General features: G+C 41.1%; 1 protein-coding gene across 3 annotated transcripts in view; it reads right to left on the bottom strand.

Moving 5' to 3' along the window:
- Nucleotides 1–25181, bottom strand: part of ASTN1 (astrotactin 1) — a 335437-nt gene extending 310256 nt beyond the window's left edge. For all 3 annotated transcript variants that reach the window (XM_053607621.1, XM_053607622.1, XM_053607623.1), the window contains exon 1: nt 24558–25181. In XM_053607621.1, coding sequence (XP_053463596.1) covers nt 24558–24840 — 283 coding nt within the window. In that variant the 5' untranslated portion in view covers nt 24841–25181. The remainder of the gene's footprint in view (nt 1–24557) is intronic.
- Nucleotides 25182–25408: the final 227 nt, after the last annotated feature.

Here is a 25408-nt window from a genome sequence, read left to right as displayed (position 1 = left end):
CCATGTACCAAAAAGCACTTTTGGTCTCTCTGGAAGACATTATTTAATCCAGCAAGTTCCTGCTTTTTACAAGGACGATGAAATTGGTAAGACTTTAACTGAAGCCCTGCGTCTCACCAAACTTTTGCTCACTCACAATGAGAACATGCATAGGTAATGAGGATTCTTTGAACCAGGAGAAAGGAGAGAGGAGATAGAAGAAAGCTGAATTTCAAGGGCTACAAATTATTTAAAGTGACTTTACCTCCTGAGGGAGGAGGGAACGCTGAACTTCAGGAAGCGGATGTGGTCAGCAAATTCCCTTCCAGATTAACGCGGTCCTCCTAGTCGCCTGCACACCCCTTGTAGCTATCTGCCCCCGCCCAATAGCTACCCTGCTCCAGAGTTCTTAGTAATCATCTCTGCACAGAACCCAGGAGGACATAAAACTGCCAGGCAGCAGCGTGATTTACATGGTGACCTGAAGATGAAAGCAGCTTTTGCATTCATATTGGGGAAAACCCATTAACTGAATAATTTACATTTTCCTCTCAAATCTCCCTCTAGTATGAATATTTCCAAGTTGTCAATGTCCAGTCTTCAGAAGAACATTAACTTCCATCATCACCACCATAATCGTCAATCTACATTGTAATGTAAAAATTACAGGAAGTCAAATTTGCCATGGCCACGTGCAGGGACTTTATTCTAGCCTTGACCATCATCAACCTACTGAATGAAGAATGCAAATTACTCAAAAGTGGTCCCCTGAACTGGCTGGAGGCCCATCCTAGGAAGCCATCATCCTAGAACCATCTACCAAGGTAGTAAGGGGAAGGTAAATTCGAAAACACACATTTACTTTGAAAGATATTCCCAAATGTCAGTTATTCAAATAATACCTTCATAATTAATTTTGCCACATCCTTGTACCACCTGGAATTTTAGTCACTTTCATGTTTTTTAATTAAAATTTACTTTACATCCACTTTTTGCTTAATCTGAATCTCATTGACAAAATCAATGAAATTAAAGGTCTGATAATGTCTGTTATTTTTCTAATAGACACATATTCTAATATGTTTAAATATTATATTTTTATAATAAAATAATAGTTCAAGTACCACTAAAACATATTCTCATCCCTAATTTCTTAGTTTTGATGATCACACTACAGTTAGGCAAGATGACAATTACGAGAAGCTGAGCGAAAAGAATGTGGGAATTCTCTGCAGTATTTCTGCAACTTTTCTGTAAGCCTAATTTTGCTTAAAATAATGTTACCTTTTGGGGGGGCCAATGCAAACATTGAGCAAGTTTCAGCAGGTAAACAAAATGTCATTCCTTTGCCTTTATGTTTGGTGGGAACATTATCAAATCCCTGTAGTTGTTCCCTGCGAACAGTTATTATCTTTTTGCACAAGCTCTACCGTGTGTTGATGACGTGGTGAGAAGTTCTGGGATCTTTACACCACAGTACTGGACTAAATTGGAAAAAATCCTAAAGCTGAGACCAAAACGGGTGTGGTGAGGAGCTGGGGTAGAGCACAACAGTTTCAAGTTCTCTCTGAGCTGTTTACCACACCAGATAACAGCCCTAGTGGTTTAGAGCAGCAGTCTCCAAACTTTTTAGCAGCATAGATGAGTTTTATAGAAGACAATTTTTCCATGGACAGGGGGTTGGGAGGTTGGGGGTGGGATCTGACAGGAGGCAGAGCTCAGGTGGGTAGTGATGCAAGCCACTGGGATAAGAACCAGTTTTATGGAAGAGAATTTTTCCACAGACCAGAGGTGGGAGAACCCAGCAGGAGGCAGAGCTCAGGCCGTGGTGCTGGTGATGGGGAGAGCGGCTGTAAATACAGATGAAGCAGCTCTCCTCCTGCAGTGCAGCCCTGTTCCTGACAGGCCACAGACCAGTACCAGTCCACTGGCTAGGGTTTAGGTAAGGCAGGTTTAGAGGTAATCTGGTCTAATCTGGAGGTACCACAGTTTCCAAATACTTGAGAAAGTTATTAGAGATCTCTCACTATACATGAGGAATCCTTGTAGGGTACAGTGAGATTGCAGCCTCTTCCCATGAAGACGCTTTAGACTGAAAAAGAATCTCCCAGTAGGCGTGCCATAGCATCGTAGTCTGCAGCAAATGGATTGCAGATATGCAGCAACATTTACACCATAGCCTCAGGGTAACTATCCAGATATGGCATAAGCCAAGGCCCCTAAAACCCATCACCTCCAACCACGAGAAGACACGATTACTCTGGGAGCACAGAGAAAGATCACCACTTTGGGGATGTCTTGTCATGAAAATGTTTGGGAAGCACTGACCAGCAGCTTTCAGGGTTCCTTAAATCTTTAAGTCTCTGTATCTCCTAGTATCTGAGGTTTAGGACTGTCTAGCTCAGGACCAAGTTTGAGAAACTCAGACAACTCACTCAGACAATTCCTTTAACTTGCAACCTGGAGAAATCAACTTTCAGCTCTGTTCCTCTGGTGGCACATGAAGGTAAAAATGCCTTGGATTTGGAGTCTGTATCTTAAAGTAGCTCAAACCCTTCCAAGTGGCTGTAGAACAACCACTACCCTCTCCTTTAATATCAAGGCCTTGGGAAATACACCAAAGCATCTTCAAATGTCATAGTCTTTCACTCCGTCTCCCCTGTGACTTTTAAGTAACCAAACAGTGTGTCCAAAATCCAGAAGACAGTGACACAAGAAAAGCACTTCTGGCTTGCATCACTGCCCCACCTGTGCTCTGCCTCCTGTCACTTCTGTGATTCTCAACGAACCACCTTTCTTTCCTGACACAGAAATTTCCCATACGGCTGAAAGAGGTAGTAGAGGTTACTGCATATGTACAAAGCTCTACCCCTACAGAAACCACACAATATTCAGCACTATTCTATAACCAAAACGACCTAGGAGTGGAATAAGGAAACTAGGGGTGCTCATCCATTCATTCATTAATCATTCTGCCCGTTCATTAAGCACTGAGTGTCAGACACATCCAGGCACTCGAGTCACAAACTAAGGCATTACTCTGCGGTAAGGCAGAGAAGTAAGCCAAGCGCTGCAACATTCACATGAAAGACAGTGAATTCTGGGTGGCGCCTGTGGCTCAAAGGAGTAGGGCACCAGCCCCATATGCCGGAGGTGGCGGGTTCAAACCCAGCCCCAGCCAAGAACTGCAAAAAAAAAAAAGACGGTGAATTCTCTCTGGAATCAGGCTAGTCGCAGGTGAGGTACCATTACCATGTGTCTTAAGTGAGCAATTCTCAGATTTCTTGGTTTCAGCAACCATTTTCAGTCCTAAAAATTAGTGAGAACCCAAAAAACATTTGTCTATGTGGGCTATATTTACCAACGTTTACCGCATTTGAAGACAGAAATGTTTGGGGGTTTCTCCTTTTTTTTTTTTTTTTTTTTTACACATAAGTTCTCACTCTGTCATCCCGGCTAGAGTGCCAGGATCACATCTCACTGCAACCTCAAACGCTCAGGCTCAAGCGATGTTCCCACCTCAGCTTCCCAAGTAACTGACACTACGAGCACAGGGTGGCTATAGTTTTTCTATTTTTTTGTACAGACAGAATCTCACACTTACTTAGACTAGCCTCAAACTCTTGGCCTCAAGAAATCTTCCTCCCCTGGCCTCCCAAAGTACTAGGATTACAGGCATGAGCCACCATGCCCAGCCATGAGAAATGTTTCAAATACTCACAAATGTATTTTATAACCACAACAAGAAATCCCACTACAGGTTAACATAACACGCATATTTTGTGAAAAATAACTATAATTTTCCAAAACAATTAAAAAATAGTGAGAATAACAATACCTTTATTTTTGCTTTTAAAATAAATACTGGGGGCTGGGCACAGTGGCTCATGCCTCTAATCCTAGCACTCTGAGAGGCCAAGGTGGATGGATTACCTGAGCTCACAGATTCAAGACCAGCCTGAGCCAGAGTGAGACCCCATTTCTAAAAAATATATGTAACTGGGCATTGTGGTGGGGGCCTGTAGTCCTAGCTATTCAGGAGGCTGAGGCAAGAGAATCACTTGAGCCCAAGAATTTGAGATTTCTGTACCAAGGGCAACAAAGCAAGACTCTGTCTCAAAAAAAAAAAAGTAAAATACATACTGGCTTAATAGAAGACATGGATTCTCGTCTCTCCTTCTTTAGTGAATACACTACATCATGTTATTTTGGTTGAAATACAAAAACAAAGTCCTAAGGCAGTTCTTAGTAATAAAAACAAAGCCGGGGGCATCAACATACCAGACTGTAGGCTGTACTACAAGGCCATAGTGGTCAAAACAGCATGGTACTGGCACAAAAATAGAGACATAGACATTTGGTACCAAATAGAAAACCAGAAAATGAAACTAACACCATACAGCCACCTAATCTTCAATAAACCAAACAAAAACATACACTGGGGGAAAGAATCCCTATTCAGTAAATGGTGCTGAGAGAACTGGATATCCAAATGTAGAAGACTGAAACTAGACCTGCACCTTTCTCCACTCATAAAAATTGATTCAAGATGGATAAAAGACCTAGATTTAAGGCATGAAATGATAAAAATCCTCAAAGAAAGCATAGGAAAAACACTGGAAGATATCAGCCTGGGGAAAGACTTTATGAAGAAGACTTCCATGGCAACTGCAACAACAAAAATAAACAAATGGGACTTAATTCAACTGAAAAGCTTCTGTACACCTAAGGAGACAACAACCAAAGCAAAGAGACAACCTACACAATGGGAAAGGATATTTGCATATTTTGAATCAGACAAAAGCTTGATAACCAAGATCTATAAAGAACTCGAATTAATTCACATGAAAAAAGCCAAGAATCCCAGATATCAATGGTTAAGAGACATGAATAGAACCTTCGCTACAGAAGACAGACGAATGGCTAGCAAACATATAAAAAAAATGCTCATTGTCCCTAATTATTGGAGAAATGCAAATCAAAACCACCTTGAGATATCATCTAACTGCAGCAAGAATGGCCCACATCACAACAATCTCAAAAATGCAGATGTTGGTATGGATGTGGAAAGAAAGGAACACTTTTACACTGCTGATGGGACTGCAAACTACTACAACCTTTTTGGAAGGAAGTATGGAGAACCCTCAAAGAACTCAAGTTAGACCTCGCATTTGATCCTACAATCCCATTACTGGGCATCTATCCAGAAGGAAAAAAATCCTTTTACCACAAGGACACTTGCACTAGACTATTTATCATAGCTCAATTTACAATTGCCAAAATGTAGAAACAACCTAAATACCCACCAGCCCAGGAATGGATTAACAAGCTGTGGTATATGTATACCATGGAATACCATTGAGCCATTAAAAAAGATGGAGACTTTACTTCCTTTGTATTAACACGGATGGAAGTGGAACACATTTTTCTTGGTAAAACATAACAGGAATGGAGAAGCATGAATCCTATGTACACATTTTTGATATGAGGACAATTAATGACCTAAGACACGGTGGGGAGTGGGGGAAAAGGAGACCAGAGAGAGAGAGAAGGAGGGAGGGGAGTGGGGGAAAGGAAGAGCAGAGAGAGGGAAGGAGGGAGGGGTGTGGGGATCTTGGTGTATGACACAGCTTTTGGGGGCAAGGCACAATTGTAAGAGGGACTTTACCCAACAAATGCAATCAGTGTAACCTGGTTTCTTGTACCCTCAATGAATCACCAACAATACGGTCTATGAAACCAGTGTATGGTGCCCCATGATCACATTAATGTACACAGCTATGATTTAATTAAAAAAAAAAAAAAGAATCTTTTTTTTTTCCACTGAGTAGTACTCCATGGTATGTAGATACCATAGTTTGTTTTTAACCATTCACCTGTTGAATGACAGACTCCTAGGTTTCTATTTGGGACTATTCTGAATAAAGTCACTGTAAACAGTCAAACAAAAAAGTAAAAGAAAAAGTATAATAAATACTGGCTTAACAGAAGACATAGATTCTCATCTCTACTTCTTCAGTGAATACACTACATTATGTTATTTGGTTGAAATACATGAAGAAAGTCTTGCCTCGTAGATTTGAAGTTAGGAAAGACAGGAGTATTTTTTTATTATGGGTTAATATGAGAGTACATATGATTAGGTTACCTTGTGTGGGTTTATAAGGCAAACTTCAAGTTGCAGTTGAATCTATCTCCCAGATAGTGTTCCATATACCCCTACATTTACTGGATAGGTGGGATCTAATTGAACCCTCTGACTCCCATTTTCGAATTTGTGTTTTACTCTCCTGTGGGCATGTATTTGTTGGTCTACTATTTTGAGATTAGTAGTGAGTACATGGGATGTACGCTTTGTCATTCTTGAGATACTTTCCTTAAGAGAATCTTCCCCAAATTCATCTAGGTAAATATAAAAGATGTAAACTCTCCATCTTTTTATGGCTGAATAGTATTTTATGGTATGCATATACTACAGTTTATTAATCCATTCATGAGTTGATGGGCACTTGGGTTGTTTCCACATCTTTGTGATTGTGAACTGAGATGCTATAAACATTTGAGTGCAAATGTCTTACGGTAAAATGATTTTTTTCTTCTGGTAGATAACTAGTAATGAAATTGTAGGGCCAAACGGAAGGTCAACTTTCAGTTCTTTGAGAATTCTCCATGCTTCTTTCCAAAAGAGCTATACTAGTTTGCAATTTCACCAACAGTGCATGAGTATACCCCTCTTTCCAGACCCCCACCAGTGTCTGTAGCTTTGGGATCTTTAGATATGGGCTATTTTCACTGGTGTTTGGTGATATCTCAAGATGGTTTGATTTGCATTTCTCTGATGACTATGAATATGAACATTTTTCATCTTTTTATTGGCCATACAGACAATTGTAGATATTTTTTGTTACTATACCAAAACTCAATAAGTATTAATTCATTAAAAGTGACTGGCAATGTAGGAACAGAGCCATAAATTAAATATTTTATATGCTATTTATATATGACCATGTTGAAATTTCCATGTATTTTTTTACACATGTACCATATTGAAACATCACACATTGGTCACTTAGAAAATATTAGCTCCTAGAGTTATACAGATCTTGTAAATGTGAGCACACTTTATCCGACAATTTCAAAAACTCTACTTGTTAATAGCATTATTAGTTTCATCAGAAAAGTCTTCAAGTGTCAGAAAGCTATTGAGGTCACCATGACACTTAACAAATGTTCATAATATTTTAATTTTTCTCTTGAAAGCTTGAATTTTATCATTCAAGCAACTGTCGGTTGTTTTTTAAGTTCACTTTGTTCATTTTCAAGAAAATTTCAGCCAAATATTTGAGTCTCTATAACTATAATTTGCTTGTCAGTTGTTCTTTCAAGTAAAAAATTGTTACAAGACAAAAACAGATAGTTCAGCTTGCAACTCAAACAATGACACTTCAGCTGCAGCAGAAAGGCTCTCTATGGACCTCCCATTTTGTTACTCAGAATACTAAGAGGACGTGAGCTCAATTTTTAATAAATCAATAATTTTTCTTCTGCTTCATTTGGGTTATTCCTAAATGATACTAGATTTTTTAAAAAATTGTGAGTGGTGAAAAGCACAGTGGCTACTTTTATAGATTAGTGTCACTCCATTAATTCCTGCTGAAGCACTGACAGTGGAAATAGCAACTCAGCGAAAAGGACAACTAGTATTTTGATATTGTAATATGACAAAACTAGTTTTCCCTTTAGAGATATCCTGGAAAGGGTCTCACAGGCCCTTAGGGAAGTCTGTGGAACACTTAGGAAACCACTGAGCTAGACTTGGGGTTTCTCAGGAGTTAGTCTGTCGATGTTCAACGGAACCTAGCTTAGTGTTCACTACAAACGTACTCACTCCATGCCTGACAAGGACTGCGCCAGAAGCTGAAGATACTGAGATAATGAGGGAACTGTCTGCCTTTAAGGAACTTACAGTCTCAAGGGATCAGCAAACAGGGAAGAAAATCACTTTAGAATTAGAGTATTACCAAGGAAGTACGCATGGAGTGCTTTGAGAGTACAGAAGAAGGGCGAAGAACCCTCAGGATTTTCCTAGAATGTGGATGTACCTGAGATGTATGAAGCAGAATGAAGGGAATTGGAGGAGGAAATTAAAGAGCCAATAGGTGGCGCCTGTAGCTCAAGCGGCTAGGGTGCCAGCCACATCCACCAGAGCTGGCGGGCTGGAATCTGGCCTGGACCTGCCAAACAATGACAACTACAAGCGAAAAATAGCCGGGCGTTGTGGCGGATGCCCGCAGTCCCAGCTATTGGGGGGCTGAGGCAAGAGAACCGCTTAACCCCAGGAGTTGGAGGTTGCCATGAGCTGTGACGTCATCGCACTCTACTCAGGGTGATAGCTTAAGACTCTGTCTCAGAAAAAAAAAAAAAAGCCAATAATAGCTCACTGTTCTGAACTATAAAGTGGAAGAGAGTTAATTGAAGTGACTGTGAGGTTGTCTCCTCACCTTCTCTCTTGCCATGTGGGCTGAGAGAATAACCTTAGTTCCAGGAATGGGCCCTGATGAGCCCAAGCTAACCAATTATCGTATTCTTGACAAAGAGATTGGTCCAAGGATCGGCAGGCCTAAGTCAATTTGCACTAAAAAGTACCAAGGAGTAACTTTCAGGGGGCTTTTGGTGGGGGAAATCAGCCTGCCCTCCTTCTCAAGAGAGATTTTTCAGAAGCAATCCTGATTCTATCTCTGAACATTTTCCCACATGGATGTGATGCCTGGCACTGTAGCAGTTACAAGTTTGAGGAGGAAGCCCACACAGAGGTCAAAGCCATGATGACCGCAGAGATACACAGCTGGAGCCCTGACCAAAGGAAGCCCAATTACCTTCACCGACCCAAGCCCATGAACCCTCTTTTTATCTACATCACTCAGAATTGAATTTCTCACAGCTCTTTTTCCTTTTTTTTTGTAGAGACAGAGTCTCACTTTATCACCCTCGGTAGAGTGCCGTGGTGTCATACAGCTCACAGCAACCTCCAACTCCCTGAGTAGCTGAGAATACAGGTGCCTGCCACAATGTCCAGCTATTTTTTTGTTGCAATTTGGTAGGGGCCAGGTTTGAACCCACCACTTTCAGTATATGGGGCCAGCGCCCTACCCACTGAGCCACAGGTGCCGCCCCTGAATTGAATTTCTCTTACTTGCAATGGAAAGTTCCAAACTAGCATGAGGCTAATCTGGGGTGGTGCTAGAGAGATAGGGGGCAAATCAGGGAATATCTTTCATGACTTGCTAGGAATTCTGGGCAGGTTCTAAGAGTCAAAACCAAAGTATTGGAAGGTGGGAAATAACAAGCCTTTGAAGATGTCACCAAATGATTTTGTTTTTATGCCCTGACCACACTGGCTTTTTTTTTTTTTTTTTTCTTCAGTTTTACAAGCTTCCTTCCTATCTATAAAGATTGTGCATTGCCCAAGAAGAGGAGGAGACCACATCAAGGAGGGTCAGCAGTGAAGGCCACTGGGATGAGGACAAAAGAGGTTCCTTGGGTTTACACTGGGAGTCGATGGTGACTTTGGTGCAATGAAGCATGACTGCCATTGTGAAGCAGAGACTTCAGGACACCTGCTGAGAGAGTACACAGGTAAGTGGACAGTTTCCTTTAATTTTTTAGATGACAGAGAACAGTGTATATTTATAGGCTTGAAGGGTCTGATCTAGGAAAAAGAAGAGCAGAGGAAAAGGTGATATCTAGGGAGGAATGATAGCTACAGTAAGGTCCTGGAAGAGACCAAGTTCTTGGTTCTGTGAAGGCAGGATTATGTCTGTTTTATTTCTCATTACCTTCTGAGAGGCTAGTATCATGACTAATTTTTAGCAGCTGCTCAAAAATTTTGGAAAACGGGGGTGAAAAGGTAAGAATGAATGGCAAAGGGGGTCTACAAGTTTAGAGATTGAAATTGGAGGTAATTTATGCCTGATAACTTCAATTTTTTAGGTAAAGTAAAGGCTAAGTATAAATTTATACTTTTTTATGCTAAGTATAAAAGTATGGGAATTCAGTTGCGAGCTTTACTATCTTACTAGAGGTTTGAAATAGTCACGTAGGGAAATGAGAGGAAAGGACGGCCAAGGTCAGTAAGAAATTAATATGCAATTTTCAGTACCAAACTGAGATTAAAACCCAGATAATTATAGTACCTCAAATCTATACATATAGGAGAATTTATACACAAATCTCAGCCTTCAATGTGGTAGTAAACACAAAGCACACAGATTTCAGGAATTGATTCACATCTGGAGATTTGACCAGTAGATGCTGTGTAATGACAAGAAGCAATGGAATCAAGGATTTTAATAAAAGGATAGCTCAAGGAAAGGAAGAGATGCCAAAGCATTCCAATAGACATGGAGAAAATAAAAGGGTTAATGACATGGTGAATTTCCAAGGACAAAGTTCAGGCAGAGTGAAAGAGAAGGCAGGAGATGGCTGGTAGGAGGAATCTGTGGTACGAGGTAGGGCCACTTTTGAGGTTGGAGAACTTTGAAGGATGAGAGGTGGGTGGTCATAGTCATGGGAGAGTAAAATGGAGTTTTGAAAGTAGAAGTGCTGAAGTTAAGGAACTATAACATGGAAAGTTGAGTGGGTTTTGTACTTCAGGGGGCGGCAAACTATAGCCTATGAGCCAATGTTAACAGAACATGGCTGCATCCGTTTATTAATAGTGTCCATGGCAGCTTTCAGCCAGGAGGATACATTGAGTAGTTACGACAGAGACCATATGAACTAAAAACCCTAAGACATTTACTATCTTGCCCTGTAAGAAAAATATTTGATGCCCCTACTCTACCTGGTTAATGGAATAATCTTGTGTAAAGGCAGTGAGAACAGCAGAGGTGCAATGCTAAGTGCATGGGCGAGTGGCCTGGAGCAATGAGGAGAGGAGGAAGATGACAGAGCAGAAGATGTGTACTTCTAAAAGTGAGGTCCTTCTGAAAAAAGAGTAAAATTGCATGGGCCTAGAACAATGATTCCTAACTTTTTGGATCATTAGGGCAGAGACTGCAGTCCCCCCTTCCCCCAAATCAACTACCTTTTTCTGTAGAATTTAAGTTGATCACATGGCCAACCAGCTAAGACTGTGTTTTCTAAACTTCCTTTGTTAGGATGTTAGGCGTGTAACAACATTCTTACCCACAGCGTGCGTGTAAAGGGATGTGAGCATCTTTTGCTTTACTTCCTTAAAAAAAAAAAAAAAACGTTACCCTGAATGTCTGCCCTTTCCTTTTCTTTGAGCCAAAACATACACACTGGTAACTCTGTTTTAGTGTGCAGAAGAGCATAATGGCCTGGAGGAGGGCAGAGGAAAAAGGCGAGAGGATCCTGGGTTTCTGAACAACCGCAGGAGGTGGAGTGTCCTGCCAAACTGAGCCACTCACCCCAGAACTGTCACCTGAGGGAGAGTAAGCTTTTTTCTTTACATCACTTTTTAAGTCCTCTTTGCTCCAGAACCTTAACCTCTATCTTACTTATAGTGCCCTTCTAAAAATTGTATTTAAGCTTTGCACCCTCTTTTTAGGAAACTGCCCTTACACATACATTTTACACTTATTGGAATCTGGACCCTATATATGGTCCTGAAGCTAAGAACACCTGTTATAGAAGTGGCAGTGGAGAGAAAAAGGAAATGCCCACCCTTCCTCTGCATTTGGGAAACGTTTTGAGAAGGTGTGCAGAAGGAGCTTTTCAAAAAGTAGCCATTCTCTGGCACTGCACCCCTTTAGGTTATGTCTATGATAGGTGATAGACTGAAAGAGCCATCCAAAGAATAGCAAGAAGGAAAGGAGAGGAAATACAGAAAAGATAATAAGGCCAAGGCACAAGAAGAGACAATTTTTAGGTAGATAGTTAGGAAGTCTGGCTTTCCTAGGGAACAAAGGGCAGGTGCCCAGACTCTGTCCCTACCTTGACTCTGCCCCACCTTGATCTTGCCAAGTAATTGCCCAGAACTGGGGAAGAAGAGCAGGCCCTACCCATTTACCAATCCAAACTAAGTGCACCAACTGTAAAAGATGCAGAGGACTCCCTACCCATAGGCCAAATAGCAAAGGTACAGTAGGGCTGCGAAGGTGACCTAGAACAACCTTAAGGCTAATTCATGTCATTAGCTTAAATCTACAGTGCAGTTCACCCCAAAATGGGCTTTCTGAGACGCTCATGGGAGGTCCACATGAAGGTACAACTTAGGACAAATAAATCCCAGCTTTCCATGAAAGTGGTTCCATGGTGATGGTGATGTCTGAACCACAAGGAGGGCCCAATCCAGAAAGTACAAAGCAGAAACCATGACCATAACCAAGGCCCTTTTTGTCCCAACAGGGGGCCCTTTTGTCATCTGTAGCAAACATATCTTGCTTGTTCTGTAAACCTATATCCTGCTCTTGTTCTATAGACCTTTTCTCTTCCTCAATCAACTTTGTTTCATGCTTGCCTTGCTTTGGGTAGGTCTGGTCATTCTTTGGTGAAGAGCACACCAAAAATCAAGAATAAGATTGCTGAACTCTTCACAGTGGAAAATGAGTATGAAAATAAGAAAAGTTTAATTTTCAGAATTCATATTTAAGGAAAGGTAGATGTCCAGCAGAGAATAGAAAATACTGAAGCCATTGGTTAGAACCGTACAAAGTGTGCTGATTTGCATTGCACAACTACAGATTCCAAACACATTATGCCTACATTACACAGCATGGAAGTTTCCTCAGTCCATAGAATTACAAAAGTCCCCTAGAAACTGAAAACAGTGAAATAACTGCACTGGGCACTGCTATGGTTTATGTGCTTAGCTTCATGTCCCCTCGACAAAAGGCGGTTTATTTACCCTTTTACCCAGTCTTGGTCTTTACAATTTGTACTCTCACATCCTTAGGGTAAAGGTGATAACTTCTCCCCCAAACCCAGAACCTCCATGGTTACCAGACTAAGTCTCACTATCCTTTGTATATGAACTTAGACCATTTTCTCTGGAAAGAATTCCCTACTACTCTGACTTCAGTGTTCATTATTTCACTAACCATTTCTTAATTCAGTCATTACAATCATCACACTACATTGTACAGTGGTAAAGATTATAGGCTCTATCGATCATTTCAATGCTACTGAAATTGCTCTAGAGCAGGCTGGGTGCCTGTAGCACAGTGTTTAACGGTGACAGCCACATACACCGCCCAGGGCCTGCTAAACAACAATGACAACTGCAACAAAAAAATAGCCGGCATTGTGGTGGGTGCCTATAGTCCCAGCTACTTGGGAAGGTGATGCAAGAGAGTTGCTTAAGCCCAAGAGTTGGAAGTTGCTGTGAGCTGTGACACCACAGCACTCTACTAAGGGCGACATAGTAAGACTCTGTCTCAAAAAAAAAAAAAAATTGTTCTAGAGAAAATAAGAATACTAAACAACTATTTTATGATGTAAATATAAAATCAATACTAAATTCTGGCAAAGATTATACACTTACAAAAAGAAAATCTCACCTCGTAACAGTGATCCAATGTGATCTTAATTAAATATTTCCAAATAGAATACAAAAGCATATTAAAACGGCACTGACACATCTGAGTAACTAACTATGTGGACAGCCGCTATGGTTTGAATGTTTGCACCCTCCAAACCACATATGGAAATTTGATCCTCGGTGTTGGCATTGGGGCCTAATGGTAGGTATATGGGACATGGGGGTTGATCCTTTATGTATCTACCTTGGCGCCATCCTCATGATAATGAGCTCTTGCTCACTAAGATAATGATAATGAGCTCTTGCTCTCTGAGCTCCTGAGAGTTGGTTGTTAAAAAGAGCTTAGCTCCTCTCCCTCTTTCTCTTGCTTCCTTTCTCACCACATGATTGCTATCTGCACACTCTGTCTCCCCTTCCTTTTCCGCCTCTCCAGGGTGAATGGAAGCACCCTGAAGCCCTCACCAAGTACATATACCCAATCCTGAACTTTCTAGCCAAGAGAATTATGAGCCAAATAAACTTTACATTCCTTATTAATTATTCAGCCTCAAGTATTCCTTTATAGCAGCACACGATTGCCTAAGAAGACAACAGCTAAAGTTGGTACTTCACATAGCACATCTGGGCATGGTTGTATATAATACAATACCAGAATAAGTTAAAAATACGTACATATTTAAATGCCAAGAATACAAGCATTACAGTATTAGGAAAAAACTGGTGAATCCTTTTATAATTGTAAAGTGAGAATGACTTTCCCAACTAAGACTTAAAGTATAAAAGTTAAAAAAAAAAATTAAGATCTTCCATTATATACAATTTAAAAGTTTCCAGAAAACCAACCAACAACAACAACAAAAAAAAAACAAGCAAACAAAACACAGGCAAAGTCACGAGACATACAAACCATCTTGCAAAATATGTAGTTGTAATTCATATTACAATCAAACGGGTAACCTCCCTAGTATTTCATGTGCCCCCAAAAGTACAGACTGGAAAAACAATGAGATATCACTTTATACTTAGTGGACTGACAAATATTAGAACACTTTCTAATGCCAACGTTTGTGGGATTATGAGAATATAGGAATCCTCACATACTGCTGATTAGACTACAGATTGGTTCAACTTTCGTCTGTACAAATGGCAGTGTTTAGTCAAATTAAGCGCACACACATGCACACACACACACACACACCAGAGATTCTATTCTTACTATATATCCCAGGTAAATTTTCACAAAAGTCCTTGAGGAAATATGCACAAAGAAGATAACCACAGCATTACTTATAGTGATAGGGAACAGGAGGCAACCTGGATATCCCTCCCTGAAAAGACAGGTAAGATGTAGTAGGTGACCATCATGGAGTGCTCTACAGCAGTCAGAATCAATAAGCTAGACCTCTGTTGCCCAATAAATCTTTCTGCAATGATGGAAATGTTCTATTCCTGCACTGTTCAATATGGTAGCCACTAGCCACATGGGGTTATTTAAAAGTAAACTAATTAAAATTTAAAGACAAAAATTTAGTTCCTTGCTTACACTAGCTACATTTCAAGTTCTCAAGAGCTATCAATATGGCTAGGAACTACCATATCAAAGAAGGCATATATTGAATATTACCATTATCCCAAAAAGCCCCATTGGACAGTGCAGAGCTATATATTTACATAATGGCATGAGTGAGTTTTAAAAATATAGTGCTGAGTAAAAAAAGAATCAGAATGATATGACAGCACATCGCTATTTATGTAAATTAAAAATATATGGGGCCGGGCACAGGGGCTCATGCCTGTAATCCTAGCACTCTGGGAGGTCAAGGTGGGTGGATTGCTTCAGCTCAGGAGTTTGAGATCAGCCTGAACAAGAGCAAGACCCAATTTCCACTAAAAACAGAAAAAAATAGCCAGTGTTGTGGTGGGCTCCTCTGGTACCAGCTACTTAGGAGGCTGAGGCATGAGGATCTCTTGAGCCCAGGAGTAGGAGGATGCTGTGAGCTCTGACATCACAGTACTCTAGTTTGGGGCAAAAGAGTAAGACTCTGTCTCAATAAATAAATAAATTACAAAATCAAAATATATGAACACAACAAAACAACTATTCACATATTGTAAGAACACATACCAAGAAAAAACAATAAGATCAACACTGGGAAAATTAAAATGTTTGCTTATGAGGAAGCTGAGTATGAATTGGAAGTAATTCTTTATTCTTTTTATTGGAAGATAAAAGAAAATAGATGAACAAGCAAATAAATAAACCATGACAGAAAGGTGGCTTTCATAAACCTATGAAAATATATTCTGTGAACTGATTATTAAGTCAAATCTCGGCATGAGATACAAAAAAAAAAAAAAAAGGAAGGACACAAAAACCCAAATACTAAGGTTTATAGTACTTTTATTCATAATTGGCAAAAACTAGATGCAACCAAGATGCCCTTCAATAGATAAAGGGATGAACAAACTATGGTACCTTCATACGGTGAAATATTATTCAATGATAAAAAGAAATGAACTATCAAGCCGTGAAAAGATAGAGATGAATCATAACTGCATAATGCTAAGGGAAAGAAAAAAGTCTGAAAAAGCTACATCCTTTATGATTCTAATTATATGATGTTCTAGAATAAACAAAACTATAGTGATGATAAAAGATCGGTGGGTGCCAGAGTTTAGAAGGAAGGAAGAAAGGATTGACTAGATGAAGGGCAAGAAATTTCATAGGATAGTTGAATTATTCTGTATGACACTATAACTATAACACTATATTAAACTATACATTTGTCAAAACTCATATAACTTCTGAGAGCAAAGGCTCAACCTTAATGTGTGCAAATTAAAAGAAAAAAATTTATTTAGGAGGTTGAGTGATTCCAAGATTAATGCAGGATGTGACAAAACACCAATATATGTAAAGTGTATGAACAACCTCACTAAAGGGGATGAGGCGACAAAAATGCTGTTTAAGGAACTTTAGAAATAACTAGACTATATGACTAAAGGCAAAAAAAAAAAAAAAAGGAAAAACAATAAGAAAAGGACTGTACAGAAAACCTACGCTCTAATTGATAAAATTGTTCCCTACAGTGGTATGGTAAACAACTCGAATACCAAAGTCAAGGCATAGTGAAACTGAAAATTTTAATAAATAAATGGCAGGTGGGGGGAGCTAGGTTTTTCAGTGTTAGAGTGGGATGAGCAACATGAAGAAACTAGAGGATCGGTAATAATAGCTAATGTTAATTAGGCAATATAATTATACGTGTATAATGGATTAGAGCTGGGGCATCAGTATGAACTCATGCTTAGTTTATTTAGTATAGATACAGACAATTACATATAGAAACAGTTTTAGATGTGTGTGTATATATGAATTAGTATAGACACATATTTCCTTGCACTGTCAACTAAGAGGGCCTAGAAGCAATGACACCCCATAACTAACTACAAGCACACCTAGTGCCCAGATCTTGGTTTCTAATACCCTTCTTCAGTAAAAGGAATTAGAGATCCTTGGAGAAATAGCTAATTCTATTATAGGATGCTCCTTAGAGAAGCCTGGAGCAGCTTGCAGGAAGTATGAAAGTACTCAAATATCAAAGCAAAAAACCCCTAAACCCCACATTAATGTATATCAAATAGACATAAGATCCAACTGAAATAGCTCCTGTTAGCCAAACCTGAAACAATTGGAGAATACAATAAATAAGGTAGAATTAAAACCCAAAGTATAAAATTTATATTCAAGAGTCTATATGATAAATAAATGAGCAAATCGGTAAATAAATGGAAGAGAAGAGATAATTATTTCATATAGCATAATTCAAAATAATTTATGCAGACCACTCAACTTTCAAAAACATGGGCCATAACTCTCCATTCCTTTAGTATGATCTGTGCACTGTGACTGCCTTCCAAGAGTACAATGTGGAAAGAGGGGGAAGAAAGAGTCATTTTACCACGGAGAATCCTGACAAACACGACTTTAGCAAGGTGACTGAGGTCAACAGCAGTGGTGGTAAGTCACATTGATAGAATGCACACTATGATATGATGTGTTGAAAATGGCACATCATCTCTTAGCTTCCTCCCCCAAACCTCAGCTTCAGTTTAATCATGAGAAAAACATCAGATTCCAATCCAGGGGCATTCTGTGAAACACCTGACCAGTACTTTTCAAACTGTAAAGGTCATTAAAAAACAAGACTGAGAGATTGTCACAGCCAAGAGAAGCTGAAGGAGACATGATGACTAAATGTAATGTCGTAGCATGGATGGGATCCTGGAACAGAAAAATGATAGTGTGTAAAAACTAAAAATCTGAATCAAGTGTACACTTTTGTTTAAAATCATGTATCAACATTGGTTCTTCAACTGTAACAAATGTACCACATTAACATAAGATATTAAGAACAGGAGAAACTCTGGTGGAGGGTATATGGAAACTTTTTGCACTAGCTTCTCAATTTTTCCATGAATCTAAAACTATTCTACAAAATGATATTTTTTAGAAAAGGAAAACAAAAATCATGTAATGTCAGAATCTATGAAGTCCCCTCTCCCATTCTCCCTCTTCACATTATCTTCCTTTTCTCTAAGAAGTAACACCATCCTTTATTTTATTTTTTGTTGCCTTGTTTTTCATAGAAACTTTTACCACATCCATATATATTCTTAAAATTTTATTTCAAATTCACATAATAAAATCATTCTGTGTATTTTTCAGCTAGTTGCTTATTTTCATTTACCATCACATTTATGAGATTTGCCAACATTGGTCTATGTAGCTGCAATTCATTTCTTTTCACGGCTGGATACCATTCCATTGGACGAATCTAGTACCTCATACACTTCTCATCTCCTGTGAATGGTTGTTCCAGGTTTTGCTGTGACCAACAAACATTCTCATGTACACGTGTCAGAATTCCTATGTAATAAATAGAAGTGGTATGGCTGCATCTCCTTGTAGACACGTTTTCAACTTTACTATATATTACCAAAGTGTTTTATAAAAGTTGGCGTGTCAGCTTAGATAACCATCCACAATAATTTTATTTCTTGTTCCTTGGAAAGCTAGAGATCTACACATTTTTTTCCTCAAAGTTTTAAAGTATATGTGATTAAAAAATAAAATATAAACTATTTTATGTTTGGAACAAAAATAAAATAATGAAAGATGCCAAACTGTAATACATTAGAAATTGCCATAGGCTTTAACTTGTCCTGGGAGATTAACTTGCTCAAAATAGAGCTTTTTCTGCCATCTGTGTGCATATATTTGATCTTTACAGTATGAAGTGAAGAAATAAAGACTTGGTATTTTCCTGCTGAAAAGGCGCCAAGTTCTGTTCTCATAAACTGGCCTTAATCTGAGAAACTACTAGCTTTTTAGGCTTAATTTTGTTATTAAAAAAAAGAAAAAGAAAAAAATATACATATATGCCCCATAAAAGAAGACCTCAATCTTGCCTGCAAAGATGACTAAAGGAAATAAACCTGTATTCTGTTTTCTTCAAAAAGTTCAATGATTCGAATTCAAGTCATACAAGTATATCTAAAAGAACATTCAAAGTGCTGTAAATTTCATCACATTTGCATTCAAAATTCTTTGATGTAAAAATTCTACATTTCTATAGATAAACAGTAAATAATAACCATCTCAATGCTATAAATTATTGCGTTCTGTTCATGTGAGTTGTAGAAGTGCTAAAGGCCCAAGCTTAAGATTGCAACCATTCATCCTATGATGTCCTGGAAGGGCTGCCACTCTACATAAATGTGTTTACCTTTACCCTTGGCAGCTCACAGCAGCAGAGAGAAGAGAAAAGAAACAAATTTCAAAGTTTCTCCACAAATAGGATGATGGAAAGATTGTGAAAAGAATGGAGGGATATTTGGGTATTTCACATGTCCCAATACTAGGCCAAAGCTTACTGGTGAGCAGAACATTATGTCTAGTATCATATTTGAAAGCCATTGAAAAGCTCAGTAACTGCTACTCAGGCAGCTTCACTGGTTTCTGACAGTGGGTTCTCAGCACAAGTCTGCCTTATCAGTAGTAGCTTTGAACAAGCAGCTAAAACCACAGCACAGCACCTTCTGGATGGCTCCACGTGACAATAGTGCCTTTTGTCATGGATTCTCCATTTGCATTTCTGTAGAGCCCTTTTCAAAAGAGCATTGAACATATTATCCACATGCATTTAACTACCTTGTTCATCATGCTATGGGTGCCGTAACATAACACCATAGGAACATGGACCAAACCCAGAAACATTAAAAAAGAATTCCCCAATCCTTCTTGGGAAGTATACCTAGGTAAGTATACTTAGGTAAGTATTTCTCGATGAAGTTCACCTTCTGTATTAAGGCTTATGTGAGAAATCACTCAATGGGCAAGGTCATGCAAGAGGCATTTACCTAGAAACAATAAAGATCTCCTTTATACAGACCAGGGGAGTGTGCTTTTCTATTCCAAACATTGTCAGAGCTCCTTTTGTCCAAACATAAAAAAGAACAGATTTTGAAAATTTTTAAGGCATGTACAATAGTAGCCAAGAGAAAGACTTAAACATCATATTGACCTGAGTTCGAGTGATGGATCCATCAACTGTTAGCTAAGTGACCCTGAGTAAGTTATTTAACCTCCCTGATGCTCGCTTTTCCCCACTGTTGGAATAAGTATAGAGCCAGAGGTTGACAGCAAATCTGTCTTCAAAGCCTGTTCTTTTAACCACCACATTGGACTGCTCCAGACACTTTAAACAGCACCTTGCATGCGGGAACTTACTACATCTCTGCAGGCTGATTGATTTATCTTCAGGAATACCTTCTTCAATCAAAACCCATGACAGCTAAAGCAAAACTCCAAAGCACAAAAGAAACAGCTTTCCTCACTAAGTTTTACACATGCAAAAGCTCAATAGCTGGGTCTGAAATAGAAGAGCATGCCTTCCAACAGTAGTGAGACTGATAAATATATTCTGTTCACAGCACAGAAAACCTGGTTAAGCTTCAGGTTAATTCCCTGTCTCAAAATCAAATATGCCTCCAAAGCAGGAATCTCTACTGTTTTGAAAGCTGAGATATGAAATTTTAGTTGAGATATGAAATTTTAGTTGACTAATTTGGCAAACCTTTTAAATTCTCCCAAGAGGATACTAAGGCTTATGTACCTAAATATTTTAAATTAGAAATAACAGTTAATTTGCCATATTGTTGTGACTTCTACAACACATCTGAAAATAGGGGTTTCGATTACCTGGCTTGGAATTGCCAAATAAGTGGCATAATGACCGTCAGACAGAGAACAATGAGAACTCGTGGAAGTAAAGCAATCTAGAGATGACATGCCCTCACTTAAAACATTCAAGTTCAAAGCATTCTGAAACTACGAGGAGCCAAACAATACGTAACTGAGAGTCATGTCAGGCCGTCGAATCACAATTTGCAAACCCTACCTTAGAGAAGAGGAGACACTGACTCTTCTTCCCTCTACCCTGGATTATCCCACAAGCAAAACTGGCAAGGCTGATGGCTGAAATAGCCCCTGGGAACCAAGATTCAACACTTTCTATGTCAAGTCACCGCTTCCTGCCTGGCTTTGCAGTGGAGACCATGTGCCACTCTGTAGATCCAGGCGTGGTCCCCACTACTCATCCTCTGAACAGGCTGACCTCCATCACACGCCGTGGCTGTGCCATTGCCATTTTCACTCCCACTACCTGCCTTGGCACATTTTCCTTTCAAGACCTCAAATGTCTTCACCTTTCTAGACCCAGGCCTAGATTAGCTGAATCTAATCTACCTGTAAATCTGCACATTTGTGTTTTGTTTGTTTTTCCACCTACACAATGAGGACAGAAGTAGGATGGCCTAAGTCTGCCTTTGGTGGGTAGGGTAGGCTTCACAGATAGGTGACAGGTGTGCAGGGTTTAGAAGGAAGAACAGATCCAAATGGAGAAGGGACAATAAGCCTTCTGGGCAGAGGGTCTAGAACAGGGGTCCTCAAACTGCAGCCCGTGGGCCACATGAGGCGGTGTGATTGTATTTGTTCCCGTTTTGTTTTTTTACTTCAAAATAAGATATGTGTGGTGTGCATAGAAATTTGTTCATGGTTTTTTGTTTTGTTTTGTTTTGTTTTTTAACTATAGTCCGGCCCTCCAATGGTCTGAGAGACAGTGAATTGGCCCCCTGTTTAAAAAGTTTGACGACGCCTGGTCTAGAACATGCAAAGTCTTGAAAGTGTCTTGAAGGCCATGGCACGGTTGGAAGATTAAGAGGCTGGAGAAGGTGGTGGCAGTCAGAAAGAAAAGACCCTTGCTCACCTCACTAAAATGACAAGACTTGATCCTGGAGGCAAAAGGAAGCCAAAGCTTGTTTCTGCAGTTGTTTTCTGTTCTTATTTAATTATTAATTTTTTTTCACTCAAAGGAGTAACAGGACCTGATTTTGGTCAAGCCCATGTCTGCCATAAAGTCTGCTCTTCTCACGAAAGCATCTCCGCAGCATGCCTAAGCCCCGTAACAGCCATTCTGCATAATCAGAAATTATTGCTCAGTTTTTACAGGTAACTTTGTGTTTCCACTGAGAGCAGGAGTCTTTGATGTTTTTTGACATCTAGATCCCAACAGTGCTACAGAGTGCTGAGCAAGGTCGTGCTCGATAAACTTCCAGGACTGACAGATTCCATCTTCTCCAGGGAAGAGATTAGGCACACTAAGTTTCAGAGATCAGAGTAGGCAAAGCCCTGGACCCAAGTCACTAACGCTCTCACTGTTGCCAGGAGCGACAGGGTCCAGGACCACAAAAGTTAAGTTCATGAGCGACTAACCTTAACTCTATCCTTCATAAACGTGGACTCCTCTCCCTTTCTTCCCAGCTCTGCTCTGCCACCCAAGCTGAGAGTTACTCCTGCTCCCCTTGGGAATAGTGAGCCAGAAAGGATAGGCGCGAGCACATCTCCAGTTGAGAACACACCGCTGACAAGGCAAGCAGGGGGACAAACAATGCCTTTTAAAAGTGCATCTGGCCCTGAAGTGAGAGTGTATCTGTGCCTGTGTGTAAACTCCAATATGCAGTAGGTTACCATAGCAACATCAACAGGGTGCTGCAGTGGGCAGCTTTGCAAGAAGTGCAGAAAACCCATTTTTTAACATCTGGGCTTTTGGGGCCTAGAAGGCACATCACAGCATCAGGCGCTGGCTTTGGAATTCTGCAAAAAAGGAAGTGGAATTTTGAACACCTGCTGGCCCCATCTTTCTTTCTTTAGGCTCCACACACATCTCTCTTTATGCACCATAAACACTGCATACAGAGCCCCAAACAGCCTCCTTAGAAACACATAATTTCCTACACTCATTCTTCTGTACTGTGAGGAGCAGATTGTACTTGCACATCAGCATGACTTCCACACAAAAATTTCATCCTCTGAAGAACGCATCGATTGTACATTTTGATGAGCAGCATATTCAGTGTCCCATTCCCAGTGAGCCCCCAGTTGTTTTTATTATGCTTTAGGCATTTTAGTGCAAAAAAAATAATAATCCCATTAAGAATATAGGTCAGGTTGAATGGGATGGACAGAGCTGCACTCCAGGAACTGGAAACCAACTTTTCCAAGGACCAGGCAATTTTTGAAATTGTGTTTTCATAAGGGTTGAGGAGTGGGAGTTTACTCACCCACTTCCTGATGTTTTCATTGTGAAGATAACTTGTGAAGGAAGAGCAAGAGGGAGATGTTAAAATTCCACATATGTCTCTAAACTACATATGGCCATCAGGAAGCCATGTCCCTGCAAAGTGAACTCCAGTTGGCAGGGGCATTAAGTAGATGCAATGGCCTCCGGGACATGCTCTTTGTTTGTTTGTTTGTTTCTTGGATCTAGAGACCTACTTGTGGTTACCTTTGAATTTTCTCTTGGGTAAAGTAAGAATAATGTACAACATCACTAAAGAAATGGATTGCACAGTAGGCATGCACAGACTGAGAACCACATTTGCACACTGATGAGTGAGGGGAATTTGGTTAACTAAGTCACATGAACTCATGGTGCTCTGCAAGATACTGGAGCAGGACCACAACATCTTTGTATCTCAGTAGTGAAAAAGAATGGTACATTTGAAGTAAAGTAGGGGTTCCAGTACCTGAAGGAGTTTTGTAGCCTAAGAAAATTACAATGGAGGACCAAAGAGAGAGGTATAAACAAAATAATAATAATAAAAAAAATTTAAAAAAAAGGAAAGAAGAGACTGTTATCCAGAAAGGTCATTTTGTGTGCAGAAATGCCTAGGCCTATGTAAGGTGGCTCTGGGAACAAAGAAGAGATCAAGAGCAACAAATTTAAGTTGATTTCTTTATCCCAGCAACTGTGAGGTGATATGCAGAGGAGATGGGGATGTAGCTGAATGAGGGAGTTGGTACATCTAAGCATGGAGGTAGGTCTTCCCAGGATGAACGCCAGGGGCATAAGAAACTTGAGTGTTGGAGCGGAAGGTGTCAGGAACCTGGTGGCAGCCAAACGGCTCTCCAGGAATGAAGACTAGAGACTCAGCCAGGAATGAAGACTAGAGACTCAGCCAGGAATGAAGACTGGCCTGTACCTGCCTGGAGAGGTGATAACAGGATATTTGTTTCTAAAGCCCCCAGGAAGTAGGGCTGAGGGTGGTCCAGGGGTGTGAAGCGAGGACCTGAGCATGTGGCCAGGGAGTGGGGAGGAGAGAATCTGGGAGTTGAGCCGGCCGCAGAGAAGTGCTGTGTGGAGGTGTGCCTGAACGCAACCTGGGACGTCAAGGCTGGGAGAGGTTCAAAAAGCCTGGTGCAAACTGTTCCTTTGGGGCAGGGCAGCTGAGGGCAAGCTGAGCATCCAGGTCGGATTTGGGGAGCAGCCAGGTGCACGGAGGCGCTAGCCTGCGAGAGGGTGTGGAGAACGGTCCCGGAGTGGGGCGGATCCGAGGAGGCAGGAGTGGGGGAGGGGAGGTCCTCGGCGAGTGGGTGTGTAGAGCGAGCCGGAGTGGGGGAGGGGGCGCCGGTCCAGCGCCTCCGGCCGCCCGGACCTCCCCCGGGACTCACCCAGCACGAAGTAGGGCAGCTCGGTGTTCTCCAGGTCGTCCACCACGACCATTTCTCCGGGGAAGTCGTTGCGCACCGAGAAGAGGAGCTTGGGCTCGGAGGCCGAGGGGCTGTGCATGATGCTCAGGTCGTTCTCGCGCAGGAAGGGCAGCGCCGACACCGTGATGCTTTTGAGCTTGCACTCCAGCTCCTTGGACGGATCCACATCGCCGGCGGCCGTGGCCAGCACCGCCGCCGGCCCCCAGCAGCAGGCGAGCAGGGCGCAGAGCCGGGCTAAAGCCATCTTGAGCCCCGGCCGTCTTCCTCTCCGAGCCGCGGCGGTGGGGGAGGCAGAGCGGGGAGGGCGCGAGCGAGCGAGCGAGCGCGGGAGGCGGGGGAGGCTGGGGAGGGGATGGAGATCAGGAGCGCCGGGTCACCCTCGAGAGATGCCGCCTGCGGAGAGCTGCGTGTACGCTCCAAGGTCTGGGGAGCCCGGATTCTTTGTTTCCCGGAGCTGCTTATCTGGGGAGGAGAGGGGGAGGAGGGAGAGGAGAAACAGGGAAGGAAGGACGTCGAGAGGAAAGAGGAAGGGAACTGAGGATTCTAGGGAATCAGGTCAGCCCCCAGCTGGCTGCCCGAGCTCCTGCCTCTCTCTTCCTTTGCAACCCCGTGCAGGAGCGACGCTTTTGGCTCTGAGCTACCTGCACTGCATTTTAAAAATGTTGGCCTTTGCAATGCAAAATCTCTCATCATCACCATTCAGAAGGTTTGGGAAAGGAGCACACGTGCACACCTTAAAGGGAGCTTCTTCAAAGCAGGGCCAGGGATGCACATTTTCCCAATGATTTACTCCATTGTAGCTTGCCCTATTC

The sequence above is a fragment of the Nycticebus coucang genome, chromosome 10 (genome assembly GCF_027406575.1).
Source record: "Nycticebus coucang isolate mNycCou1 chromosome 10, mNycCou1.pri, whole genome shotgun sequence".
NCBI classification, from domain to species: Eukaryota; Metazoa; Chordata; class Mammalia; order Primates; family Lorisidae; genus Nycticebus; species Nycticebus coucang.
Note: the sequence above shows the minus strand (reverse complement) of the source record. Positions and strands in the feature narration are given on the sequence as shown.